Source organism: Hydra vulgaris, chromosome 02 (assembly GCF_038396675.1).
Source record: "Hydra vulgaris chromosome 02, alternate assembly HydraT2T_AEP".
NCBI lineage: Eukaryota > Metazoa > Cnidaria > Hydrozoa > Anthoathecata > Hydridae > Hydra > Hydra vulgaris.
Window position 1 is genome coordinate 20,142,645 of NC_088921.1, and position 24,241 is coordinate 20,166,885.

General features: G+C 25.9%; 1 protein-coding gene across 1 annotated transcript; it reads right to left on the minus strand.

Moving 5' to 3' along the window:
* Positions 1 to 1,379: 1,379 nt before the first annotated feature.
* On the minus strand, positions 1,380 to 9,043 carry LOC100204590 (gastrula zinc finger protein XlCGF57.1). Its single transcript, XM_065790282.1, has 6 exons — positions 8,251 to 9,043; positions 7,887 to 8,115; positions 4,148 to 4,285; positions 3,893 to 4,027; positions 2,500 to 2,664; positions 1,380 to 2,409 (listed from the first exon to the last, which is right to left on the minus strand). The coding sequence occupies exons 2-6, from the start codon at positions 8,107 to 8,109 to the stop codon at positions 1,550 to 1,552; spliced, it is 1,521 nt and encodes a 506-aa protein (XP_065646354.1). The 5' UTR covers positions 8,110 to 8,115; positions 8,251 to 9,043; the 3' UTR covers positions 1,380 to 1,549.
* Positions 9,044 to 24,241: the final 15,198 nt, after the last annotated feature.

The window sequence follows — 24,241 nt, forward strand, 5'->3', positions numbered from 1 at the left end:
ATTGAGGTTGATATACATGAAATTATTTTATAATTACTTTCCTTTTTAATTGAAAAAAATTAATAACTTTCAAATTTAACTGAAAGTTAAACAAAATTTTGTAAATATTATTAGCTGAGTTTTTTTTTTCAAAATCGGAAAAAAACTTTGTAATTCGAATTAATACGAATATTTGCCGGTTCTTAACAAGTTACTACTTACGAAGGCGAAAAATTTAACTTTTAGATGCCAGAGCCAGCTGCAGGCGGTTAAGGGCATATACTTGGTCATTTAACGAGGTCTTGCTCAAAAAACTTACAAGAGCAAGCACTAAACTTCAGACATCTTAATTTTAAAGCCAACGTATTAAACGCTGTGTCACTGTTTCTAATATTTTAAAATGCTTTTTGATGTTGTTTAATTATAAAAATCTTTGTAATTTCTTTGTCATAAAAGTTTTTTTGTGGCTGTATCTACTTAACATTTATATTTTTCTTATGTTATACCTATGTTTTATACCGATGTTATATTATACCTTTATCATACCTTTGTTTTATATCTTTGTTATACATATGTTTTTTTCACCAATTATATTTACTTGGTTGATGACACTTTGGTTTATGCTACCAATTGTCGCTATACTCTTAACTTCACAAGCATATTAATTCCTATTAAAATTATAATGAAGCAGTTGTTAAAAAACTCGTATTTGACCGCAAGCCACAATACAATTAATTTTTTTTTGTTTATGTTCTGTAAAATATTCCCACACACCTTTTTATTAAAACCCTAAACCCCTCCCTTTTTATGAGATTCGTACTGAAATTCCCACCCTTGCCTTTTATTCCCACTCCTCCCCCTCCTTCTCCCCCTTCCTCTCCCGTATATTAGGCACCCGAGAGTACTAGTTTTAGACATGAAACATCTGTTTTAGACATGCAAGTGAAACATGTTTATTATTTAATGTTTATTGCAATGCATATTTTTTAACTATACTTTAGGAAAAAAGTTGTATTTGAGATTATTAACTGTTTTAGACTCCTTCCCCTTTCCCCCCCCCCAACCTTCTCGTCACAACATCGTAACTCTTTAGTAACAAGTTCCGTATGAGCCGTCATAAAAACATTACCCCCTTCCCTACAGCGTGGCCTAATTTATGGACGACCTCTTTTCATAATAATAATATTTTAAATACATTATTGTTTTATTTTTTGTAATTTTTCAAGAGGTATGTTTGTGTAATAAATGAAGTTTACGTTAGCTCTTAAATAAAGTAGCGATCCAAAATTTTAGTAGTTTTTGGTAAGAAAAATTTGATCAGTTTTTAGTAATTAAAGTTTTGAGATTAACAACTTCTTTAGTAAAAAAGATACATATAAAAAAAGTAAACACAATACAAATACTACATATGAATATTTTCTTAAATAATTTCATTCTATGGAGAAAACCTAAAAAAATAACTTGATGGCTACATACTGATGATGATTACATACTGATGTCTTGAGCATTGCTATTTAATAGTTTTAAAAAAAAACTTGAAGAGTATTTAATATTTGTCATTTGAGCCACTTTAAAACTTTATGTTCGCGTGATTTAGGTATATTTTACTGCCGTTGCTATAATACATGTTACTGTCATAAGAGTTAAAATACAAAGCAGGTTTAAAGTTGGTATTCAACGGTGGATGAAAGTAGATTTTACTGTTACCAAAATGTTCACGTTTTTTTTCTATTCCAATCAAATGATCTGAAGATTGATTTATTGGGTTTAAAACAGATGACGTTTTGTTTAAAAATTTCAAATCACTAGGGAAGAAAATAGTTGATGTTGGTTGAGAAAATTTTTTTTTCGCAATCTCAATCTCTTTTGGATATTTATTTATTATTTCTGCATTTATTTGACTGAACGTTTCACTTTCACTTATGCTTGGTGCAGTTACAACAGAATGAACCGTTTCAAAATGGTCTTGTAATTTAAGTATTTCCGAAAAATTTTTGTTGCAGTGTGCGCATTCAAACATACCTTGGAATATTTTTTTTTTGGGATGCGAATGACGAACGTGTGCTTTCAAAGAATTAATTTCACCAAACCCACAGTTGCAAGTCACACAAACAAACGCTTTAACGCTAGATGGATTTACGTGATCGAAAATTCTCCCAGACAATGGTACGGCATTTATTTTGTAAGATGAATTAACGTATTGTTTTTGTTTGGAATTTCTCACAGGCTGTTTATTTTCTTCTTTAAAGCTTTTTTCTTGCGTATTTTCATTTCCCATTTTACTTTTATAGATTTGATCTTTTTGTATGTTGATAGATAAAATTCTTTCTGCTATGATGTTTTTTTGTGGTGATACCAATTTTGCAACGTCAGAATTTTGACTAGTAACTTTATTTCCTTTGCTAACTTGAATCAGACAACTTGTTGAGGCTACAATAATAAAAAAAATTTAAGTCTCAAAGTTTTCATCTATTTTAACATTTAGTCGTTAAAATAGATGTCTTGTTATTTAATGTTTACCGTGTTTCTTAAAATGATACTGCAGGTGACCGCGTTGCCCAAATCGTTTCATACAAATGCTACATTCGTAAGGTTTTTCACCAGTATGTTTGCGCATATGAACTTTTAGGTTGCTTCTAAGGGTAAACATTTTATGGCAAACACCACACTTATGGTCTTTGATTCCTGCAACAAATATAATTTATAAATACAAAATATAAAAAATGAAAACAGGTTTAAGAAACTTTAGTATAAATAAATATTAGGATGAAATAGCATGACACAAGTTTATTAAATTTCAAATGTCAGAGTTTCAATAAATATGTTTAAATTATAAATTTGCAAATCGATAACTATTATAATTCTAATAATGTCCCTTCAACAAGTAGGCAGAGCTTTTAAATAATCATAAACATTAATGGATCTCTATTTAGCATTATGTTGAAACAAAATTGATGTCAATTAATAAAATAACTTTTTGTTTGAATCAGTAGATTAGGTTGAACCTTTTATAGAATTCGTAAACAAAATAAACAAGAAGAAAATTCGGTAATGACATATTTGCGTCATGCTTGAGTTTAAAAGCATAAAGAAATATTTTAAGTCGTCATAGTAAGATTATTTTTTTTTACTGGAAACAACGTGAAGTTTAAAACACTTATTCGCAATTAACAAAGAGTAACACCTATTATATAAATTTTCAAATATCTGTAACTTGCAAGTAATATCTCCGAACAAAAATCTAACACTAAATATTACAAAGTTTTTAAACATATTGCCAACGTTAATTTAAGAATTAAACATCCATTAAGTTAGCTTAACATTTTGCGAGAGAGAAGAGACTAAGGGAAATTTAGTTCTTTGCTAAATAAAAACGTTATTTGGCAAAATACTAAATTTTTTAAACCTCTTCACTTGAAATTGAAAACTTGAAAACTTTTGAAATTAATTTTTATGAAAATCAAGATATACATTTATTTGAAAATATTTATTTTTGCATGAAAGCTAACTTAGCATGTATTTAGTATTGGTTTTATTAAAGTCACGGTTGTTTTGAAAAGTTTCTAAAGTTAACGGCGCATGAAGGCAATATTTTGAAAATTCTGCGTTATTGCAAAACTATCAGTCATGAAACAGTAATACTTTTTTAGGATGTTTTTTTTTATCATAATGGTTTATTGTCAGCATGAATTTTTAGACACAATGATAATAGCAATTATCAAAACTGAGGTATTTTAAGCGCAAAAAATAAATCTATGCGTTTAAAATTACATTAACAATATTTAAAAAACCAATTGATGTTTTAAATTACAAGAATATATAAAGTGTTTGAATATATAAAGTGTTTTTAAAAAAATAAATTCTTTTAGCATTTCATTTTTTTTAAAATAGCTCAAAATAAAGTAAAATTAACCTTGATGCACGTAATTGTAATGCGTCTTCATTTCAAATCGACTCCCAAATGATTTCGAGCATTCTTGACACGAAAATGGCTTGTTACCGGTATGAGTTGTCATATGACGTCCCAAATGCCATGCTTGCAAAAAGCCTATGATTAAAATTTAGTACTTTTCATTACAAATTCCAAAATCAAGTAGTATTTATTACAAAATTAAGTATTATTTGTTACATATATCAAGCAATTTATAAACAAAGTGAAACAACAAACCTTTATTACAGATATAGCATTGATACGGCCTTTCTGTTGTATGACATAGCATATGTCTTTTAAGGTGACTAGGAGCATGAAAACGTCTTAAACATTTTGTGCATTGAAAGCGTAATGGACGACCACCGTAAGGTAATTCTACACATATGAATGTATTATTAACTGTCAAACATTTTTTGTTGTTAATGTCATTTACAAATATATTTACAGATTCATGACTCATTTAAAAAACGTCTCAAAGTAATTTGACACACTTAAATGAATAAATTAAAATATACATATACATATATATATATATAAATATATATATATATATATATATATATATATATATATATATATATATATATATATATATATATATATATATATATATATATATATATATGTATATATATATATATAAAGAGAGAGAGAGAGAGAGAGAGAGAGAGAGAGAGAGAGAGAGAGAGAGAGAGAAAGAGAGAGAGAGAGAGAGAGTGCGGAAAAAGTTCCCGTACAAAAGCAAAATTTAAAAAAATTATCTGTATGGTGTTTTCTTTCAATATATAGTGTGTTTTTAGCATTCTTTTGTATTCCTTTGTATTCTTTTAGTATTGTTTTGTTTTAAATTAAAGTGTAATTTGTTTCTCGTCTTGTACAGGAATATTTGCTGTTTTTGCTGTTTATATTTTTGTACGGGAACTTTTTCCGCACCCTGTATATGTATGTATATATATATATATATATATATATATATATATATATATATATATATATATATATATATATATATATATATATATATATATATATATATATATTTATATATATATATATATATATATATATATATATATATATATATATATATATATATATATATATATATATATATATACATAAAGCATATATATGCACAAAGCTGTAGCTAGTAGTCCCTCTCCCCTACCCCCCATCCTACCCCATTCTCATTTAAAAAAAAAAAAAAAATGCTATAAAAAAAATAAAAAAAAAGACGTATTTACAATAACCGTATAATATATTTTTACTTTACAAATTATTTATTGAAAATTATAAATGTAAAATAAATAACAATTAGTTTAAGAAACACTTCAAGAAAAATATTCATATTAAGAGTAATAATCAGGTAAACAAGAACAATTGAAATAAAAAATAAAAAAAATTAATAAATAATATAAAATATTTAATAATTGATTATGCTTGATGTTAATATGTTTACTGGTGATCAACAGTATTGCTCAAGTTTTAAATTCAAATCTTGTTAAAACAAGTTTAAGGATTATTTTAGCATAAAATGTTATATAATATTGGTTAATGGTTTAAGAATAAAAGCTTTTATAACATTACGATGGGGCAGATTGACCAAATGAAATAGTACACTTTGACCATATGTTAAAACCAATCCTCATTTTTGCTTTTTTTAATTGCTCATTAAATTTCCGTTAACTATAATATAATATATTGTGTGTTTTAAAATGGTTTAAAAATGAAAAACAAACTTGAGGCAAATAATAAGTATTAAATAAAATAGAGTTATACATTTTTTTTTATATTTGAAGGGCTTCTTACTAAGACCCAACACACTTTTTAATTTTTTTTAAATAAAAAAAAATAAAACATGAAATAAAAAAAGAAAGAAATTAGTGAAAATTTCACCAACTTCAAAAACATTAGGCATAACCTCACAAAAGCAATTTAAAATATATTTAAAACCGATTATGAACTTTAAATAATCTTACTTACAGGTGTATATACTTACAGGTAGTCTAGGGTCATGTTAATCTTTTTTCATAAAAAAATAAAATAAAACATAAAAATCAAAAAACTTACTCATCAAATAAAAAAAGCGGATTGACGTGCCCTGGTTTACCTTAATACATAAAAAAGTTAGAACTTATTTATATCTTTATACCTTATTTAAAAACTTAAATAATATTTGGTAGCAATTATATCATTGTTGTAACTAAGAAGTATATATATATATATATATATATATATATATATAGATATATATATATATATATATATATATATATATATATATATATATATATATATATATATATATATATATATATATATATATATATATATATATATATATGTAAATTATGTTGGTGTATTTTACAAATAGAGTGCTCAATGTTCTTAAAGAACAGAGCAATAATAAATTAGTAAAAAACACTTATCTAACTTTTATCTTCTACTTTAAGTTTCACCATTGCTGGATCATCAGGAAGAGTTCCACTCTATATATATATATATATATATATATATATATATATATATATATATATATATATATATATATATATATATATATATATATTTGTATAAATATACACAAAATCAATTTTTTTTTAGGGGGAAGGGGGGATGGCTGTTCCACCCCCTGAAGAAGATTTTCAAGTTATAGTCGGTTTTTTGACGAACTTAGTCGGCTAGTCAGATATTTGAAACTTTTTAAAGATTGACTCTCTCCCGCCCCTCATTTTATTCGTAGAATCGCCTCAGCACGTATATATTTATTTTTTTCATTTGTTGTTTAAAAATGTCATTTTCACAGTAAAATCCAAAATAAATATTTTTTTTATAAAATTATAATTATTTTAAAATTTTTACTTTTTTGCTTTTGACCATATTAAAAAAATTTTTTTTTCAACATTTAGTTTGCAAAGCTCAGACTTGAGTAGGCCCCCCTAAATATATACATACATACATACATACATACATACATACATACATACATACATACATACATACATACATACATACATACATACATACATACATACATACATACATACATACATACATACATACATACATACATACATACATACATACATACATATATATAGCCCAATCATAGTTAATTATTTCATTAGATATTAGCTGGTTTAACAATAATAAGCTATAAGAAGTTCTAGTTTAGGAGTTATTACTTAAAAATTTCAAAAGCTATGCGTTGACAAATCAATCCACTGATCAATTGTAATCAAAGTTAATTAACTGAAAGATTCGGATTCCCTTTTATGCTCAAAAAAATTAATGGATCAAATAAACAAGAAAACAAAACATAATTACCAAAATATCAAATGGAAGAGAATAACATTCCTCCTCACTTCGAAAACACTGTGAGTGTGTGTGTGTGTGTGTTTGTGTGGGTGTTTATGGTTTATATGTGTGTATATATATATATATATATATATATATATATATATATATATATATATATATATATAAATGTATATATATATATATATATATATATATATATATATATATACATACATATATATATATATATATATATACATATATATATATATATATATATATATATATATATATATATATATATACATACATATATATATATATATATTATATATATATATATATATATATATATATATATATATATGTATGTATATATATATATATATATATATATATATATATATATATATATATATATATATATATATATATATATATATATACATACATATATATATATATATATATATATATATATATATATATATATATATATATATATATATATATATATATATATATGTATGTATATATATATATATATATATATATATATATATATATATATATATATATATATATATATATATATATATATATATATATATATATATATATATATACATTATACGTTTGACTTTTTCTTAATAACAGTAATAATATTTTTGTTTACTTTTTTGTTCATTTTTCTCATCGTGAATAAAATCTTCAAGTGCTGAAAGTGATTTTATGACTGATATTTTGTATTTACTACTTTTATCAGCGTCATCTTTTTTACATTCTGCTTGAAAAGCATTCGTTTGACATTTGTCCTTGTTTAAACATAGCACGCCCTGTTCAGCGGTTGTTTTTGTGTGAATCTTGTGAATCTGTTCTCCAATATTTGGTATTGTCATTTTTTTCTAAATATATTCGGAATAAATACTAACATAACTGCAAATGAACATATTATTATTATTATTATTATTATTATTAATACACAAGTTAAAAAGCTATAACAGTTTGTAATAATATGTATGGTATTCGTTGAATCAAACCTGCAACTTTGGTAGTACGTATTCATTAACGTTTTTGCTTGCAAGCGTTTGTGTTTGTAAGTGTTTGTGTGAGTGGGTGTGCTTGAGTGAGCCAAAAAAAGATGTGTTTTAAAACACAAAAAAGTTAATATCTACGTTAAAGATCAAAGAAGATAATATATTTTTAAAAAAATGAAAAAATCCGGCGCTATGATTTTGTTTATTATTTTCTGGTGTTAAAACTTGGAAGATATTTTCAAACAAATTTTTTTTTAACTTATGAAAGATATTTTTAAGAAAGCTTTTCTTTAACCTATGATAGATATTTCCGGGAAAGTTTCGTAGCCATAGCAATAAAAAATATTTTTAAAAAAGTTTTCAACCCAAACTTTAACGCTTTAAAACCGATTTTCAAATTTATACTTAGTTAAAGTTGTTCGTGCGGAAACTTACCAACGATAAAATAAGATTAACTGTTAAAAAACCTTTTCGTTTTTTTCGTAGATTAATGTAATTTTTTAATGCTGATTATAACGCAATATTTGTGAAAAAGAAAAGATTTAAAATAGTGAGATCCGACATAATTTAAAATTAAATTAGTCTTTGCATAGTTTTGCCATCGTTATCTATTGTGCATTAACCACCGATTATCCGTTTCTCACATAATTGCGCTTGTTAAAAATAGTTTCAACAAATTGTCGAGTCTTCTCGCCAGTGAAATTTATGATTTGTTAATTTATGTGAGTAAAAACAAAAAACTTAAATTTCATTTTCCCAACATTTTCAAAGCCTTTTTATTAATTACACTCAATCCGTTTTGAATGGTTTCTGAGCTTGTTCGTAGAAACTATTATGTTTACAATATACAAAACATTTATTTTGTAGTGCACTAAGAAACCCTAGTCTTTTTTAAAGTTTAGTTGCTAGGCTATAAAATACATGTATTATTTATGAATTTTTTTATTTATTTTCCTTTAGCAACCGCAAAAGTCAAGGTATGACTTAAAGGATAATAAAATCAAGATGTTAATTTATAGTATCAAAAAATAAAACTAGCAACCAAATACTCATTTTTTGAAGCTTCAGAAAATGGTTTCTACAATTTCGACAGATGGCGCAACTTAATCAAAACATTTGTCTTAATTTTGTTATCTCTATTTTTTAGTGAGTTTCGGCGAGAAAGCTTTTTTATTATTTTTATTTTGAGCAAAGCGTTCGTACACAAAGATATACGATTTATGAGCGTTTTAAAATGAATGAAAAGCGTTCTGCGAATCTTTCGTCCCAAGCAATGCGGCTAATTATTTGTAACTAATTATTTGTTTCATAATAGTAAATTTTTTTATCAAAATTATTCCCAGTTATTTTAACTAAACGTTTATCTTTAATTATTCAAAATATTTTATGAAGATTAGTTTAATATTGTTTTATTTTTGAGATTTTTTTTAGTATGCATAAAATATATATATGCGATATGGATAAATTTTGCGAACGGCCTGAGTAAAGTTGCATTTAAAAAATGGTGTATAAATAAACGGCGCCAACTCTGCAAAACGTATAGTTTTAAAAAACTTAATTAAAAATTTTTTAAACTTTTGCTTCACCAAATTCTAAAAACACAAAAAATTTTGATATTATTTTACATGTTTACTAATCACGATAAAAATTTTCACCAAACTAAAATTGATGAAAACAATTGTTTATCATTATTGTTTATTATATTATATTTATTTTAATAAATACTATTATTTATCACGAAAATAAAAAATTTAGACATCATAATATTGCAAACACTGCAGAGCAAAATAAAATATTAGAACAACGGTGCATAACAAAACAGAAACATTGCTAGAAAACTGAGAACAGAAAAATAGGAAAGAAAAACCCGGACGAAAAGGAGCATATATTTAACTTGTATAAAAACCGAATTTGTCCGTCTGTCCGCTTGAAACTTTCGATAAAGAGTGATAAGATTATACCGTTCTCAGATGTTTTACAGAATAGGCAACTACTACTCCTTGCATCATAATACGCTTTTTCTTTCTCTAAGATATTTTATTTCTTTTTAATTGCGAAGAGTAATTAATAATCACTGCTCTTTCTCCTCTCTATGCAATTATATATTTCAATTATATACTTCCAGTGACGGATCCAGGATTTTTTGGTGATTGAGATATCTAACTTCCAAACATGGAGCAAACTCCAAGCATTTGTATGTTTATACTTATGTCAAATAATGAGGCTATGCAAAAAATTGCGATGGTTGGAGGCTGGGAGCGAAAAGTTCTTTAACTTCTACAACCCCTTCTCTTACTCCTCCACCGTAAACATGAGGAACATGAGGAGCAACAAGTTGATAAAATATTTTTTGTACTATTCTTAATTAGATATATATTCATCGATAAATTTTAAGTTTCATATTATTATCTCTCAGCATTCAAAAATTATGACCATATAAAATTTGTAGCTCTTCTCAAATTGAGGAGGGTTTAAACTTTATATGGTCATAATTTTTGAACGCTGAGAGATAACGCTTTGAAACTTAAAATTTATTGACAAATATAAGTCTTATTAAGAATAGTACAAAAAAATTTATATTAACTTGTTACCCCTCTTGTTTGGGGTGGGGAGGGTATGAAGTCAAAGCGCTTTTTCGTTCAGTCGCCGTAATTTTTTGCACAGCCTCATTATTTGATATAATTATAAACATACAAATGTTTGAAGTTTGCTCCATGTCTGGAAGTTAGATATCTCAAACAACAAAAAATCTTAGATTCTAGACTTTATACTTATAAATTGTTCTTGAGAAATTTCTTTTGCGAAGTCTTATCATAGTTTTCTATGATTTTACTTATTATTACTAAAGTAAAATTATTACAAATTACCTCTTCACGTCGGCTTCTAATTCATCTAGACATTACAAAACTGCGGCAGGGATTTATGGTTTCTATCAATCTATCAGGTTACACAAAACACTCCGTGACCGGTTTCATACCACGGCAGGTTTCATACCTATATTTAAGACAAGCTACCTCTGATCAAGACAATTTTCTTCTAATCGGGACAAACTACTTTTGTTGTTGCTGTAAGTAAACTCATCGTAGAAAAATGTTTAGCTTTATCAGGAATTATTTAATATCAGCTGGCTTAATGTTGTTGCTGCTAGTAGGGTGATTTATCTTATTTGTTTGTCAAGGTTTAGTGATTGTTTACTATTGTTGCTTCAATCGTTTGCATATTTTTAATACACAATTTATTTAGTTGCAGGTTTTCATACCCATACTATGGACTACTGCGTTAACTTTAAACAAAAAGCTCTTAAAATATGCTCTAGTTTCAAAACTAACTTGTCATAATAAATTAAATGAACTATGCTTTTTGTTTTTCAATTTGTTTCATTAAACCTAGTTTTGCATTAATCCATACTCCCTAATGTTTAAGTCTAGACAAATGGCTCATGAGTAGTAGTTTATAAGTAGTACGCAAGGATTTTGTTAAAGCCAAAGTATTAAAAAAAAGATGTTGATTGTTTTTTTTTTTTCTTAAGTTTTATTTCGTTAAGATCACTAACCTTTTTTTTAAGCCCTTATATGTATTGTAGTTTGTTTGTTTTTTACTTTTTTTTTTGCGTTTATTTTTATTTATTTCATTTAACAATAAGATGTTGTCCATGATGTTAAGTATTTTTTCCGAATCTGTAAAATATGGCTCACTATTAACAAATCTACAAAAATTATAGTAATATGTGTAATACATATTATAGTATGTATTATACATTATTATACATACCTTATTATTCTCGTCATATTTTCAACATTAACTGAAAATAACATGGGTGACATGGGGTCTCGTTATTTGATTTTAACGTGTTGAAAATGATAACGATGTGTTGAAAATGCATATTATATATATATATATAATATGCATTTTCATATAAAAACATATGCTAATAAACAGTCCTAAAGCTTGTAAAATGCTTTCCAAATTTATCATCACTAAATTTGTCGATTATTTTACTCATAATATGTCTGTAATATTGCAATTGTCTGTAATGTTGCACTTGTGCTAAGAGAGCATAAATGTTGATTAATTTTTTAAGATTATATCTGAAAAACTCGTAGAAAAAATATTTTGTGGGTGTTTCAAACTTATATAAAATGATAATTTGTGAAAAATTGCTGTATTTAGAGTATTATCTTTTATAGAAACTATTTTTTATATTTCTTATTTCTTATTTTATGATGAATATAAGTTTTTCAAACATATATAAATCAAAAAGATCTAACTTTTATAGTCTTTTGTACAAGATACTTCTTGTGTTTTAATCTCTTCTTAAACAGTTCTTGTTCAAAAACTAGCACCATAAAAGTTGAACATCCCCGCCCTCACTTAGAAGACTTTAGTTGAACATCCCCGCCCTCAATTAGAGGACTTTAGGTGAACATCCCCGCCCTCAATTAGAGGACTTTAGTTGAACATCCTCGCCCTCAATTAGAGGACTTTGAAGTTGAACATCCCCGCCCTCAATTAGAGGACTTTAGTTGAACATCCCCGCCCTCAATTAGAGGACTTTAGTTGAACATCCCCGCCCTCACTTAGAGGACTTTGAAGTTGAACATCCCCGCCCTCAATTAGAGGACTTTGAAGTTGGGGTTGTTATCTTTGTTTTATATAAACATGAACAAAAGTTTAGATACTTAGATACTTTGTTTTATGTTTGAAACTTACTTTTTGATTGAAAGTTTTTAAGCATTTATAATTTGGCGTTAGTAGTTCAAAATACGTTGTAAAGTTCTTATATTTTGGAGACAGAAAGACTACTAACAGAAAGATCAAGTTCAAATATTTTTGTAATCATGAATAAACAATTTTATTGTTGATTTTTGTGACTTTAAGATGGTGGCAGAACATAACATAGAGAGGGAAGGGACACAAAACTAAGGCTAACATTTTTTATGAAAAGTTAATACAACTTTCAAGTGCAACTTTTTTAAAACATCACTTTAAGGAATAATAAATTTTTTTGTGCAGTTAAAACTTTCTTAGATGATTTCTTTTTGTGAACTGCAGTTAAATTCAATAAACATTTATTGTTTGTTGAATGTCTATTGCTTTGATGCATGATACTAGAAAAAAATTAATGACTGACCACTGGATTTTAAATGAGACAAATTTTCATTCTTTTTTGAAAAAACTGTCTGCGCAGCAAAATAACTTTTTGACAACAATAGTTGTTCCAGTTGATATTGTAAGCTTGGTCTAAAATTGTATAGCACTTCACTTAAGAAGTCTTCTTTTAACTCTAATTAACAGGCTTTTAGTTTTGAAAGTTGTTGTAAGGTTTCATTGCTATTTTTTTTATACAAATTTTATACTGCTGCTCACTATAATCATTTGTTCCGCATATAAAAATATAATCTTGAGTAACTTATCATTATGTGAAATTGCATCTTTTTATTGTAACTGTTTATTTTTATCTTCTTTTATACTCAAAAACCTCTTTCATGTGTTTTTTTTCTTAGAACAACTCTCTTGTCGATATCCAAGTAACTCCCAGCTTAAATAGAGGTTGCCTGCTGCTTGGTTAAAATTTTGCTTGTTTAAAAAATTGCATTTATTTCAGCCTCATTTCACTCGAACCAAAAAATAAAACCTTTTTGATTCGACTGACAAACTTTTTAACAAGTTTGACACTCGTATCAAAACAACTGTTTTAAGCATCGTGACTTATTTTGTTAGTTTGAATGTTGCACAGGTTTTTTTTAATTTAAACCATTTATGAGGACTATTTCAAAGTGATATTTTTGTATGCAACATTTTAGCTTACTGAATTATCTAAAGGTAATTTATTAAGTTTGGTTTACTATGGGATATTGGGGTAAAGTGGCAATCTCGTAATAACTAGGTATCAATCTTTTGACATTAATAGAAGATTTTTTTTTAAATCTGGGTAAAATATTTTAAACTAAAATATATATTACTGTATTAGTAAAAAAAAAGTTGATTACAAGCAAAAATATTTGTTTAAGAAGCAATTTTTTTCTATTTAAAAAGTTTAAACTTTTGAAACCATTTTTCGTCATCCAGTTAAACTGAGATAAGAAACTGAGATAAGAAACTGATATAAGAAACTGAGATAAGAAACTGAGATAAGAAACTGATATAAGAAACTTAGATAAAAAACTGAGATAAGAAACTGAGATGAGTTTAAAAAGTTTAACTGTTAAAAAAAATTTTTTTAATGGTTTAAGTAAATTCATTAAAAATGCGTTATAGTTGTTTGAGAACATCATTCTTTTGGTTTATGTTAACAAATATGACTTTTTTCTTAATCTAATATGTTTTAACTTTTAGGGTAGATAATAAACCAAACACTAATCTACAATTTTGGTCTAAAGGTTTTATGTTTGCAATATTATGTATTATATGAAAACATAAACATCAACTAAACATATTACAATAACACAAACATTGTTTTTATTTTTATACTTTTAAGTAATTTATTTTTATTTTTGTAAAATTAAAAAAAAAATTAACCAAATTTACAGTTTTTAAAACTGTTTACTATAAAATTTATTTATTGCTTTATTTAATTTTTATTAAATTTTCATGTAATTTTTGACATTATGAACTGCTTTTGATAACGTCCGTTGTGATATCGTATTATTGCTTAAATTCTAAAATAATTAGACCAAAATTATCACACCGTAATAAATCATTTAACCTATAAATTTTATTCATAAAGTTTGATAGAGTTCTAAAATTGGATTTTAAAAATGATTTTAGTCTCTAGCTTCACACTTTTTTAACGTTAACTTTGCTCCCACTTTACCGACGGCGCATGCCCAAGGACCTACTATAAGACTTTTTAACACTGCCTAAGGAATTGTTTATTCTATTATCATGATAAAACGTGTCATCGGTCTAAATAAATAAATAAAAATTATTTCACGGGAACCCTAGTAAGAAACTATTTATTTTAGGAGAGTGCCCCAAAATACAAATACTTGGATACTCATCCGACAATTGAAGATAATAATAGTTTTAGTTATTCCAGACATTTCCGCATATGTATATATATATATATATATATATATATATATATATATATATATATATATATATATATATATATATATATATATATATATATATATATATATATATATATATATATATATATATATATTTATATATATGTATACACGCATATATTAGTTTTTTAAACCAATTTTGGTCGATAGTTAAATAACGCTAAATAAAAAAGTTTTATAAAATTAGAATGTAAATTTTTGTTTTTCATTGTTGTATATTTTATGCTGGCTGTGTGTTTTTTATTTCTTTTTTATTTACTTATTAATAAATATTATTCATAACATAAAAACCCAGCCTTTAAACAGATGCTGAATTTAACCCCAGATTTGGGATTGACCTTTTATCTGGTTTTAACTTTAAAAACAAAGAAAACTTTAAAATATTTGAGACAGTTTTTTGTTTAATAAATGAAACATTTTATGATAACATTTTATTATAAAACAAATTTAATAAATTTAAAAAAAGATTTTCTGCGTTCTTACAAACTGTTTTAAATAACTCAAAAAATACGAAGTACCTAATAGAGTTTTGACTACGCAATGCGATATTTTATTCTTTACATAACAGTCCACGACGTTGAAAAGCTGAGAAAAATTATACATTAAAAGTTGAAGTTTAATTTGAACCTCGATATATAATCTGCTGCTGTGTAAATGAGTTTTTTCTTTTGTTGTTGTTGCCTTGGTTATTTAATATTGAGATCTATTAATATTAAGATCTTTGGCGCTTCGGTTACTGACATTAAATAAGGGGTTTAGATTAGATGATTATCATTGCATCAAACAAAAAGATTGGAATTTAAATTAAACCGTTGCTATTTTGAGAACAACTATAGTTAGAAAACAGTGTTATTTTTAGATTAATAAGCTTTTTTCATACGTTGATCCTCTTTTTACGTCCACTTCCTAGCACTTTTCAATATCTTTTCAAAGAAAAAAATTTGCTTTTTTTTATACATTGTTTTGAACATAAACACATAGCTAGACATGGTCGGCGGGATACCAAAAGTCTCTCAGTGACCAGCAACTAAATTTGACCGCTGTCACTCAAGATTAAGTTAAAAGTAAGATAAAAAAAACTAGCTCAAACCAAACGAAAAATTTGAGATTTCTTTTAAGTTATGATTACGCGTTATAGTAAAATAAATTGATACCAGTTATATATAATTTTTCTTAAAATACAGTTGAGACGTTGGCAGTTGTATCATCGATATCTGTCAGTATTTATTATTAGTTAAGATAAAGCCTAAAACATCTACAGATTTGTATGCGGCTATAACTGGAATTTGAATATTGTATAAAATTGACTTATTATTTATATTTTGATTGTGGGTTACGTAATTTATTAGTGTTCCTTTAAAGAAAGGTTCGTAAATTACGTAAATTTATCTTAAATAAACTTTCATAAATTACGCAACATTTTCAATAATTTTATAAAAATTACACTAATAAATTTGCAGACTTTTTTTCTGAATATCGCTTTTTTAAATAAGTTACTAAATTTAAATACAAAAATATCATAATATGGCTTCATTAAAGTTAGAAAAACTCTCTTTGAAAACGGAAATGTTATTGACATTTCCAAAAAATCACACATCAAACATGGCATCAGTCAGGGGCTGATCAACGCCATCTAGTAAGAGGGAGGAGGGGGAGGGGGGAAATTTTAAAATTTTTCATAATTCGCAGTGCATTCAGACCATTTAGGAATAAATGAGGGGATGGGGGTGAGGGGTTGATTTTGTTGACCAGACTATCTAGTAAAGTGGGGAGGGGTGGTGGTGGGGGAAGGGCATTTTTCAAATTTTATATTTAATTTTTAGTATTTTACTAGATAGGTCTTTTTATTTCTTACTTTCTTTTTTCTTTTTATTTCTTTTTTCTTTTTATTTCTTACCTTCTTTTACTTTCTTACTCTTCTTTCTTTATTATATCAATTCTATGTAGCTATAAAATTACGTTATTAAATCTGTCCGATTTTTTTTTTGCACAACACAAACTTATTAAAAAATTTTATTACATTTAAAAATTTTTATTTCCATACCTAAAGTAAAGCTTGAATCCACGAAAAAAGTTTCTTTTACGAAGGAGTAATTTTGTATAATAGTCTCCCATTAGCTGTTTGCCAGAGTAAGAACCTTAGAGAATTTAAAACTAAACTAATGGATATTTCTAATTTTTAAATTTTATTTAATTCTGTGATAAATCTACTAATGTTTTAATATTATTTTATATTCTTTAGTAACTGTTAAATTTATTTATATTTTAATGCATCAGGGCCCAATAGGATAACAGCCTAATTTATTCTACTGATTTGGCATTACCTGTATAAATATTGTACAATAAATAAATAAGTAAATAAATAGGGATCCGTCCTTGGCATCTTTTAGAGCTATTTTTAAAATAATGCAATCGGCAATAATACACATAAATACATACGTTAAATTTAAATTTTTCTACTTTCAAACTTGAATATTTATGTTTAAATACTGAGTACGTTTCTCACAGCAATGATCAACAGCATGGCGTCGCATGAGAATTATAAGATTTTTATCTGAATTTTATTGTTTTAAAAATTTTACTTACGATATTTCGATATTAAAATGTTTTATTAATGTCATTTATGTTTTAAAACTAAATTTATAATATTATTTAAAATTTTATGTTGTTTTTGTTATGTGACTTTTTCTTTCTAAATTAAAACAAAGTCTTAATTAAAAACTGAAAACTTCATTAAATAAAATTTTATTTCTATATATGAATAATGCGTCATATCTTTTTTTTGTTTGCTTTCTTATTATTAGCAACACCTTTGCTACCTGGAGCCATTCATATTTTAATAATTTATTTTAATAATTTATTTTAATAATTTATTTTAATAATTTATTTAATAATTTATTTTAATAATTTATTTTAATAATTTATTTTAATAATTTATTTTAATAATTTATTTTAATAATTTATTTAATAATTTATTTTAATAATTTATTTTAATAATTTATTTTAATAATTTACTTTAATAATTTATTTTAATATTTTATTTTAATAATTTATTATAATAATTTATTTTAATAATTTATATTAATAATTTATTTTAATAATTTATTTTAATAATTTATTTTAATAATTTGTTTTAATAATTTAATAATTTAATTATTTTATAGGTATTTAAGTATATTTTATAGGTATATAGGTATACCTTCATAAACGTCCGTTTTAAATGCGTTTTATGTTTTGACATCCGCCTCAAAAATGATCCAGTTTTTCCAATTCTTTTCTATATATAGCAATACACATAAAGAAAAAACTTTTGATAATGATCAAATAATGTACAATTAATTTTTGTTACATTTTTTCGTTTAAACTGAATGTTAAACTAAATAAGAGTAATATTATTGTAAAAAAGCCGAATGATTTTCAGAGCTGATGATTCTTGTAAAAATCGGTAATTTTTACATAAAGAAATAACTATACTAATATAAATGCTAACAATTAAAAGTAGTATCTTAATATAGATTATTTATAGATCTTTCATTGATATATAATAATTATTTTTTTAAATCTCCGTGTTAAGCCAATTTGCTATCTTTTGATATCGGCAAATGATTTTTTTAGTATCGCTTTTTGTTTTACATTTCTTTGTCAAGTTTTATAGTTCTTTTTCTCAACTTAAAATGGACCACAAGACTGCAGAAGGTATTTGCATTTTAGTTAACACTAATACATTGCATTTAAAACCTGTATTAAATGGTAAGAATAACAGAATCTTTTTTAAAAACAAATCCAAGTTGTTAAAAACTTTTATGGAACTAAACTGCTTATTGAAGCGCTTAAAAATTCATCTGGTTTAAAGTTATTAAATAACCATATAAGATCTTTGAATAAAACCGTAAGTATTAAAAAAAAAATCCTTCCCTGTTGGCTGCTACTGTTAACATAAATCATAGTTTTAATCTAAATAGTCTACAAAACACTACAAGAGAATAAGGAACAGAATTTGCTGAAGTGGATAACCAATCTGGCAAAATTTCATTTCACATACCAGCAAATGAATCACACAAATCTAACTTTTACTGTGTTCAGCAGTTCAAACAATCTCACTCTCCTCAATCTCAATCTCAATCTCTCTCACTCTCCTACTTTAAATATTGCTTCTTCAGGCTCAACATGGAGAATAAAATTCATATTATACAATTTTAAAAAAAATGTATTATGCAGTTTACTAGAAAAAAATAATAATTTCTTTTTGTTTGAGTAGTTCATTGGCCCAAAACAAAATTTCAAACAAAATACTTAAAAACACAGTACTTTTTAATAAGTTTGTAAAAATTAAAATACATATAAAAAAATGCAATACAGCATAATAAGTTTTAATCTCCAAAATGTGTAAACGAAATCCATAAAAATAACAAAGCTGCAACAAAGTTTTGAAAACATTGAAACGAAACACTGAATTGCTATCAAATAATTACAAGAGTAAATAAAAAAAAAAGAGCATGAAACCAAACAAGTGACTCAATTAAACTATTATTTAATTCTTATTTTAGAAGAAAAAGAGATGACAAGCTAACTATGGAAACAAAATAGTTACCTATAAAAAATGTTTATAAAATAATTAATAAAACAAAAAAACATAATAAAACAATGATATAATAAAAAATATGATAAACATGATAAAGACCGATGACATGTTTAATTACAATAAAACAATAAACAATTCATTGGGAAGTGTTGAAAAGTTTTATAGTATGTCCTTGCGCAAAAAATAAAAAGTAATTAACAAATTAAATTATGTAATTAATTTGATTTAATATATCGACTTTTGAGCTATTGATTTCTACTCTGTTCAAACCATTTATATGACAAACATTTTGGATTAAATGACTTAAATTTAATTATACGAGCTAAACAATTTATTGTTAAATAATAATGTCCCTAAACAGTGTAATTTCTTTTATTTTTATTTTTTTAGTAAACCTAAAATTGGATAAGAGGAATGTTCAGTTGCATACCTAGAAAAAAATGGTGCCCATGGCAAACACCAATCTTGCGCCCTTCCTCTTCCCCCCCCCCCCCCCTCCACTCCGACAGTAATTGCTTTTGTTTTGTTTTTCTAAATAGCTACTTTAAAAAGCGCAAAACAGCGCAAATGTATTATCGTTTTATTACAAATATATTTTTTCTTGAATTAGCTGACACAAATTGTTTGACTATTTTATCAAAGTCAATATCTTCAGTTGTTTTTCGTTCTATACTCAGCAAAGCAAGATCACATAATCAACTTTGTCCTATCAATGCTCTCAAATATGAAAATTATCACTTTTAATTTACCAAATGATATTTCGCAACTGGCGATAGAAACTGCATTTGTCAGCAATATTTACAATGCGATGCACATGTTGGAAAAAACGTTTTAATAGTGCGGCCGTGGCGCAGTGATTCGAGCGCTTGCTTTATAAGCAGGAGATCCAGGTTCGAAACGAGCTCTGGACATATTTTCGCCTCACGGTAAGGAAGGAGGCGAAAATATATTTTTTTCACCTTAAAATTTCGTATCTTTACTTCTAGTTAACCCATCTTTAAAAAATTGGTATTAAAAATCATCATTTAATAATATCTACGTTATATTATATTCTATTATATTCTATTCTATTATATTCTATTCTATTATATTCTATTCTATTATATTCTATTCTATTATATTCTATTCTATTATATTCTATTCTATTATATTATATTCTATTCTATTATATTATATTATATTATATATATATATATATATATATACACACATATATATATATATATATATATATATATATATATATATATATATATATATATATATATATATATATATATGTATATATATATATATATATATATATATATATATATATATATATATATATATATATATATATATATATATATATATATATATATAATATATATATATATATACACAGTACTGTGAATAAGTTTTAGACCACTTGTATAATTAGACGTATTTACAATTTTTATCCTATGTAATTTTTTTAAAGCGTACTTAAGTTTGATAATATACATGAAAAGTTGAAAGAATATATTATTTTAAATAAATAGACAAAATCGATGAGGAAACATGAGGGATTTGTTTGTTTATTTATTAAAACGATGTGTCATAACAACTACATCCAAAACAGGATATTCGAAGAATGCTGTTACAGAAATCATAGAAACTGGCTCCCTTGAAAATAGAAAGAAAAGTGTTAGACCTCCTAAGCTAACAAAAGATGACAATAAATATTTAAAAACCCTATCTTTAAGAAATACAAAAAAAGCATCAACCGAGCTGGCAAAAGACACAGCAACTGGGAAAAGTGTCAGCTCTTCTTTTATTCGACGGCACCAATATAAATCGGGATTAAGAGGGTGTGTTGCAATTCAAAAACCATTATTACGGTGTGGCAATAAAGAAAAACGACTTAAATATGCAAAACAACACAAAGATTGGGCCCAGGAAATGTTTAATCGGGTTCTGTACACCGATGAGTCCAAATTAGAAATTTTTGGAACGAAAGGACGCCAATATGTTTGAAGAAGAATTGAAGAAGCCTATCAGCCCGAGTGTTTAAACTCTACTATTAAACACAGAGGAAGCTCTTTACAAGTTTGGGGCTGTTTATCTTCATCTGGAGTAGGTGATTTGATCAAAATAGGGGGGCGACTCACCGGGGAACGTTATGTGGATATCCTAAGGCACCATGCTGTATCATCCGGAATGAGACTAATAGGTCTTAATTTTGTTCTGCAGCAGGTCAATGACCCAAAACATTGTTCCTGAGTGGCAAAAAATTATTCAAATGAAATGGCAGAGGAAAGAGTACTGGAATTAATGACCTGGCCTCCCCAGAGTCCAGTTTTGAATATAATTGAGCATATTTGGGGTTACCTGGACAGAAAGCAGGTCGAACATGCTCCCAAAATGCTGAAGAATGTTTTGAAGTACTTCAAAAAGAATGGCACAACATACCCCAGGATTTTATAACTAACTTGTATGAATCTTTTCCCCGGCGAATATTGGCTGGGATTGAGGCAAAATAAGGACATAGTAAATATTAAGAGTTTTTTATAAAGTTTGGCATTGTTTGTAATTGTTCCATATTTTGTGTGAAATACATGTGTTTTAATAAGTTTATAATTTAGAACTACAAACGTTATATTCATAAAGTTATATTCATTCATTTCTCCCGCGATCTTTTTGACGCACTTCCTCTTTTTGATTGTCACACAAGTAAAACCTGTCGATGAGTTTAAATTTAGTAGAAGATAGTAAAGTTGAAACTTTACCACATTGTTACCTTAAAGTAGTATTTGACTGTTGAAGCAAATAAGAAAATCATAGTGTCACATTATTTAGGCAAAAGCCGATTTGCCTCTACCAGGACCCGTCCAGTTATCAAGTTATTGAGCATTTGCATTGGGTAGACGGAATAGAGTTTTTGTATAGGAGCAGACCGAATGCTTACTTTAGTCTTAAATAGGAATGCCTTCTTTAAATAGGAAAAAAACATTTTTTTGCTCAAACTGTTGGTGGAAAAGTCGAAGTTTCTATTCGATGCGCTGGTGAAACTTGCTTAAGTAAGGCGTTTGGTTTACAGTTAGCATAAGTGTTGATGTTGATTAAATAAGGATCTGGATAAATAAATTGATTGATAAATATTGAGTTTTATTTTGTTTTATAGTTGATAATTAAAGCTTTAATAAGTTGGTTGATAATTTATAAAAGATTTAGAAAATCTTATATATATAATTTTTTTTTAATATTTGTAGTGCGCTTGTCTCAGATCGGTGGTTTAAAGCCATCTTTCAGTAAATAAAATACAATTAATTTATGTTCTTTTCTCCAATTATTCTTTAGATAGGCAACTTTTTAAACGAACATATTTATTTTTTATTTTCAATGCATTGGATTCTTTAACATATTTCATTTCCAAAAAGGTATCAACCACTTCTGTAGCTTATTCAGTTCCAAAGGTATATGTATTTTGATATTTTCAATTCATAGACTTTTCGTGAAATATTTTCTTAAAGTAGGGTCATGGCACCCCCTACCGTGAACAAGCACCTACCGTGGTTTTTGAAAAAATCAGTTTTTTATGTTGTTTTTTTTAATTTATTTTTTTAGTATTGTTTTATAACTTATTTCAGTAATAATATATTTTTAAAAATATATTTTTAAAGATTTGAGATGTTTTTTTACCCGCAAATGATTTTTTATTGCTTTCTAAAGAAAATTTTTAACAGTAAAAAAAAGTTTGTCTAGTTTTTTTATGGCTAAAAATTTATATGTTTTTTTCGATAAAAGTTTAAAATAGTTGCAAAAACATTGAATATTTTGAATCTTATCAAAAAATATTAGTATTTTTTGTATAAAATTGTTTAATCCTTTACACGGTAGGTAATTACGAAAATTATATTTGTTAGCACTTACCGTTTATAAAAAAAAATTTTCGGACGTGCTTTATTTTGTGAAGTTTTCTCTCTAAAAAACCATTTAAGTTAAACTAAATTATCAATTAAAGGTAATTTAACCCTAGGGAGTAATTATTTGATATGTTTTTTATACTTTATTTATTATATGATATAAATTCGATTAGAAAGATGCAAGGTTCAAAACAGAAAGAAAAAAAATTCAAAAAAAGCTATTTTATTCCGAAAAACTGCATGTAAAATAAGAGCTTTAAATAAAGGTGAAAAAATTTTGTGTCAGCAAAAAGTTTAATGTTCCTGAAAGTACCTTACGCGACAAATTATCTGGTAAAAACCATCCCAAACGGCAAAACTCTGGCTTTAGGTCGTAAGGAATTATCGCAAAAACGAGCAGGTAGTTCATATTAGTAGAGCAAGATGTCTTATAAATGAAGGATTGATAA

Coding starts and splice junctions, on each gene's coding strand:
- LOC100204590 (XM_065790282.1), bottom strand. CDS start 8,109: ATGACAATACCAAATATTGGAGAACAGATTCACAAGATTCACACAAAA. Junction 4,286..7,886: donor TGAGAAAAATGAACAAAAAA/GTAAACAAAAAT, acceptor TCATATGTGTAG/AATTACCTTACGGTGGTCGT. Junction 4,028..4,147: donor ATGCTATATCTGTAATAAAG/GTTTGTTGTTTC, acceptor TTTTAATCATAG/GCTTTTTGCAAGCATGGCAT.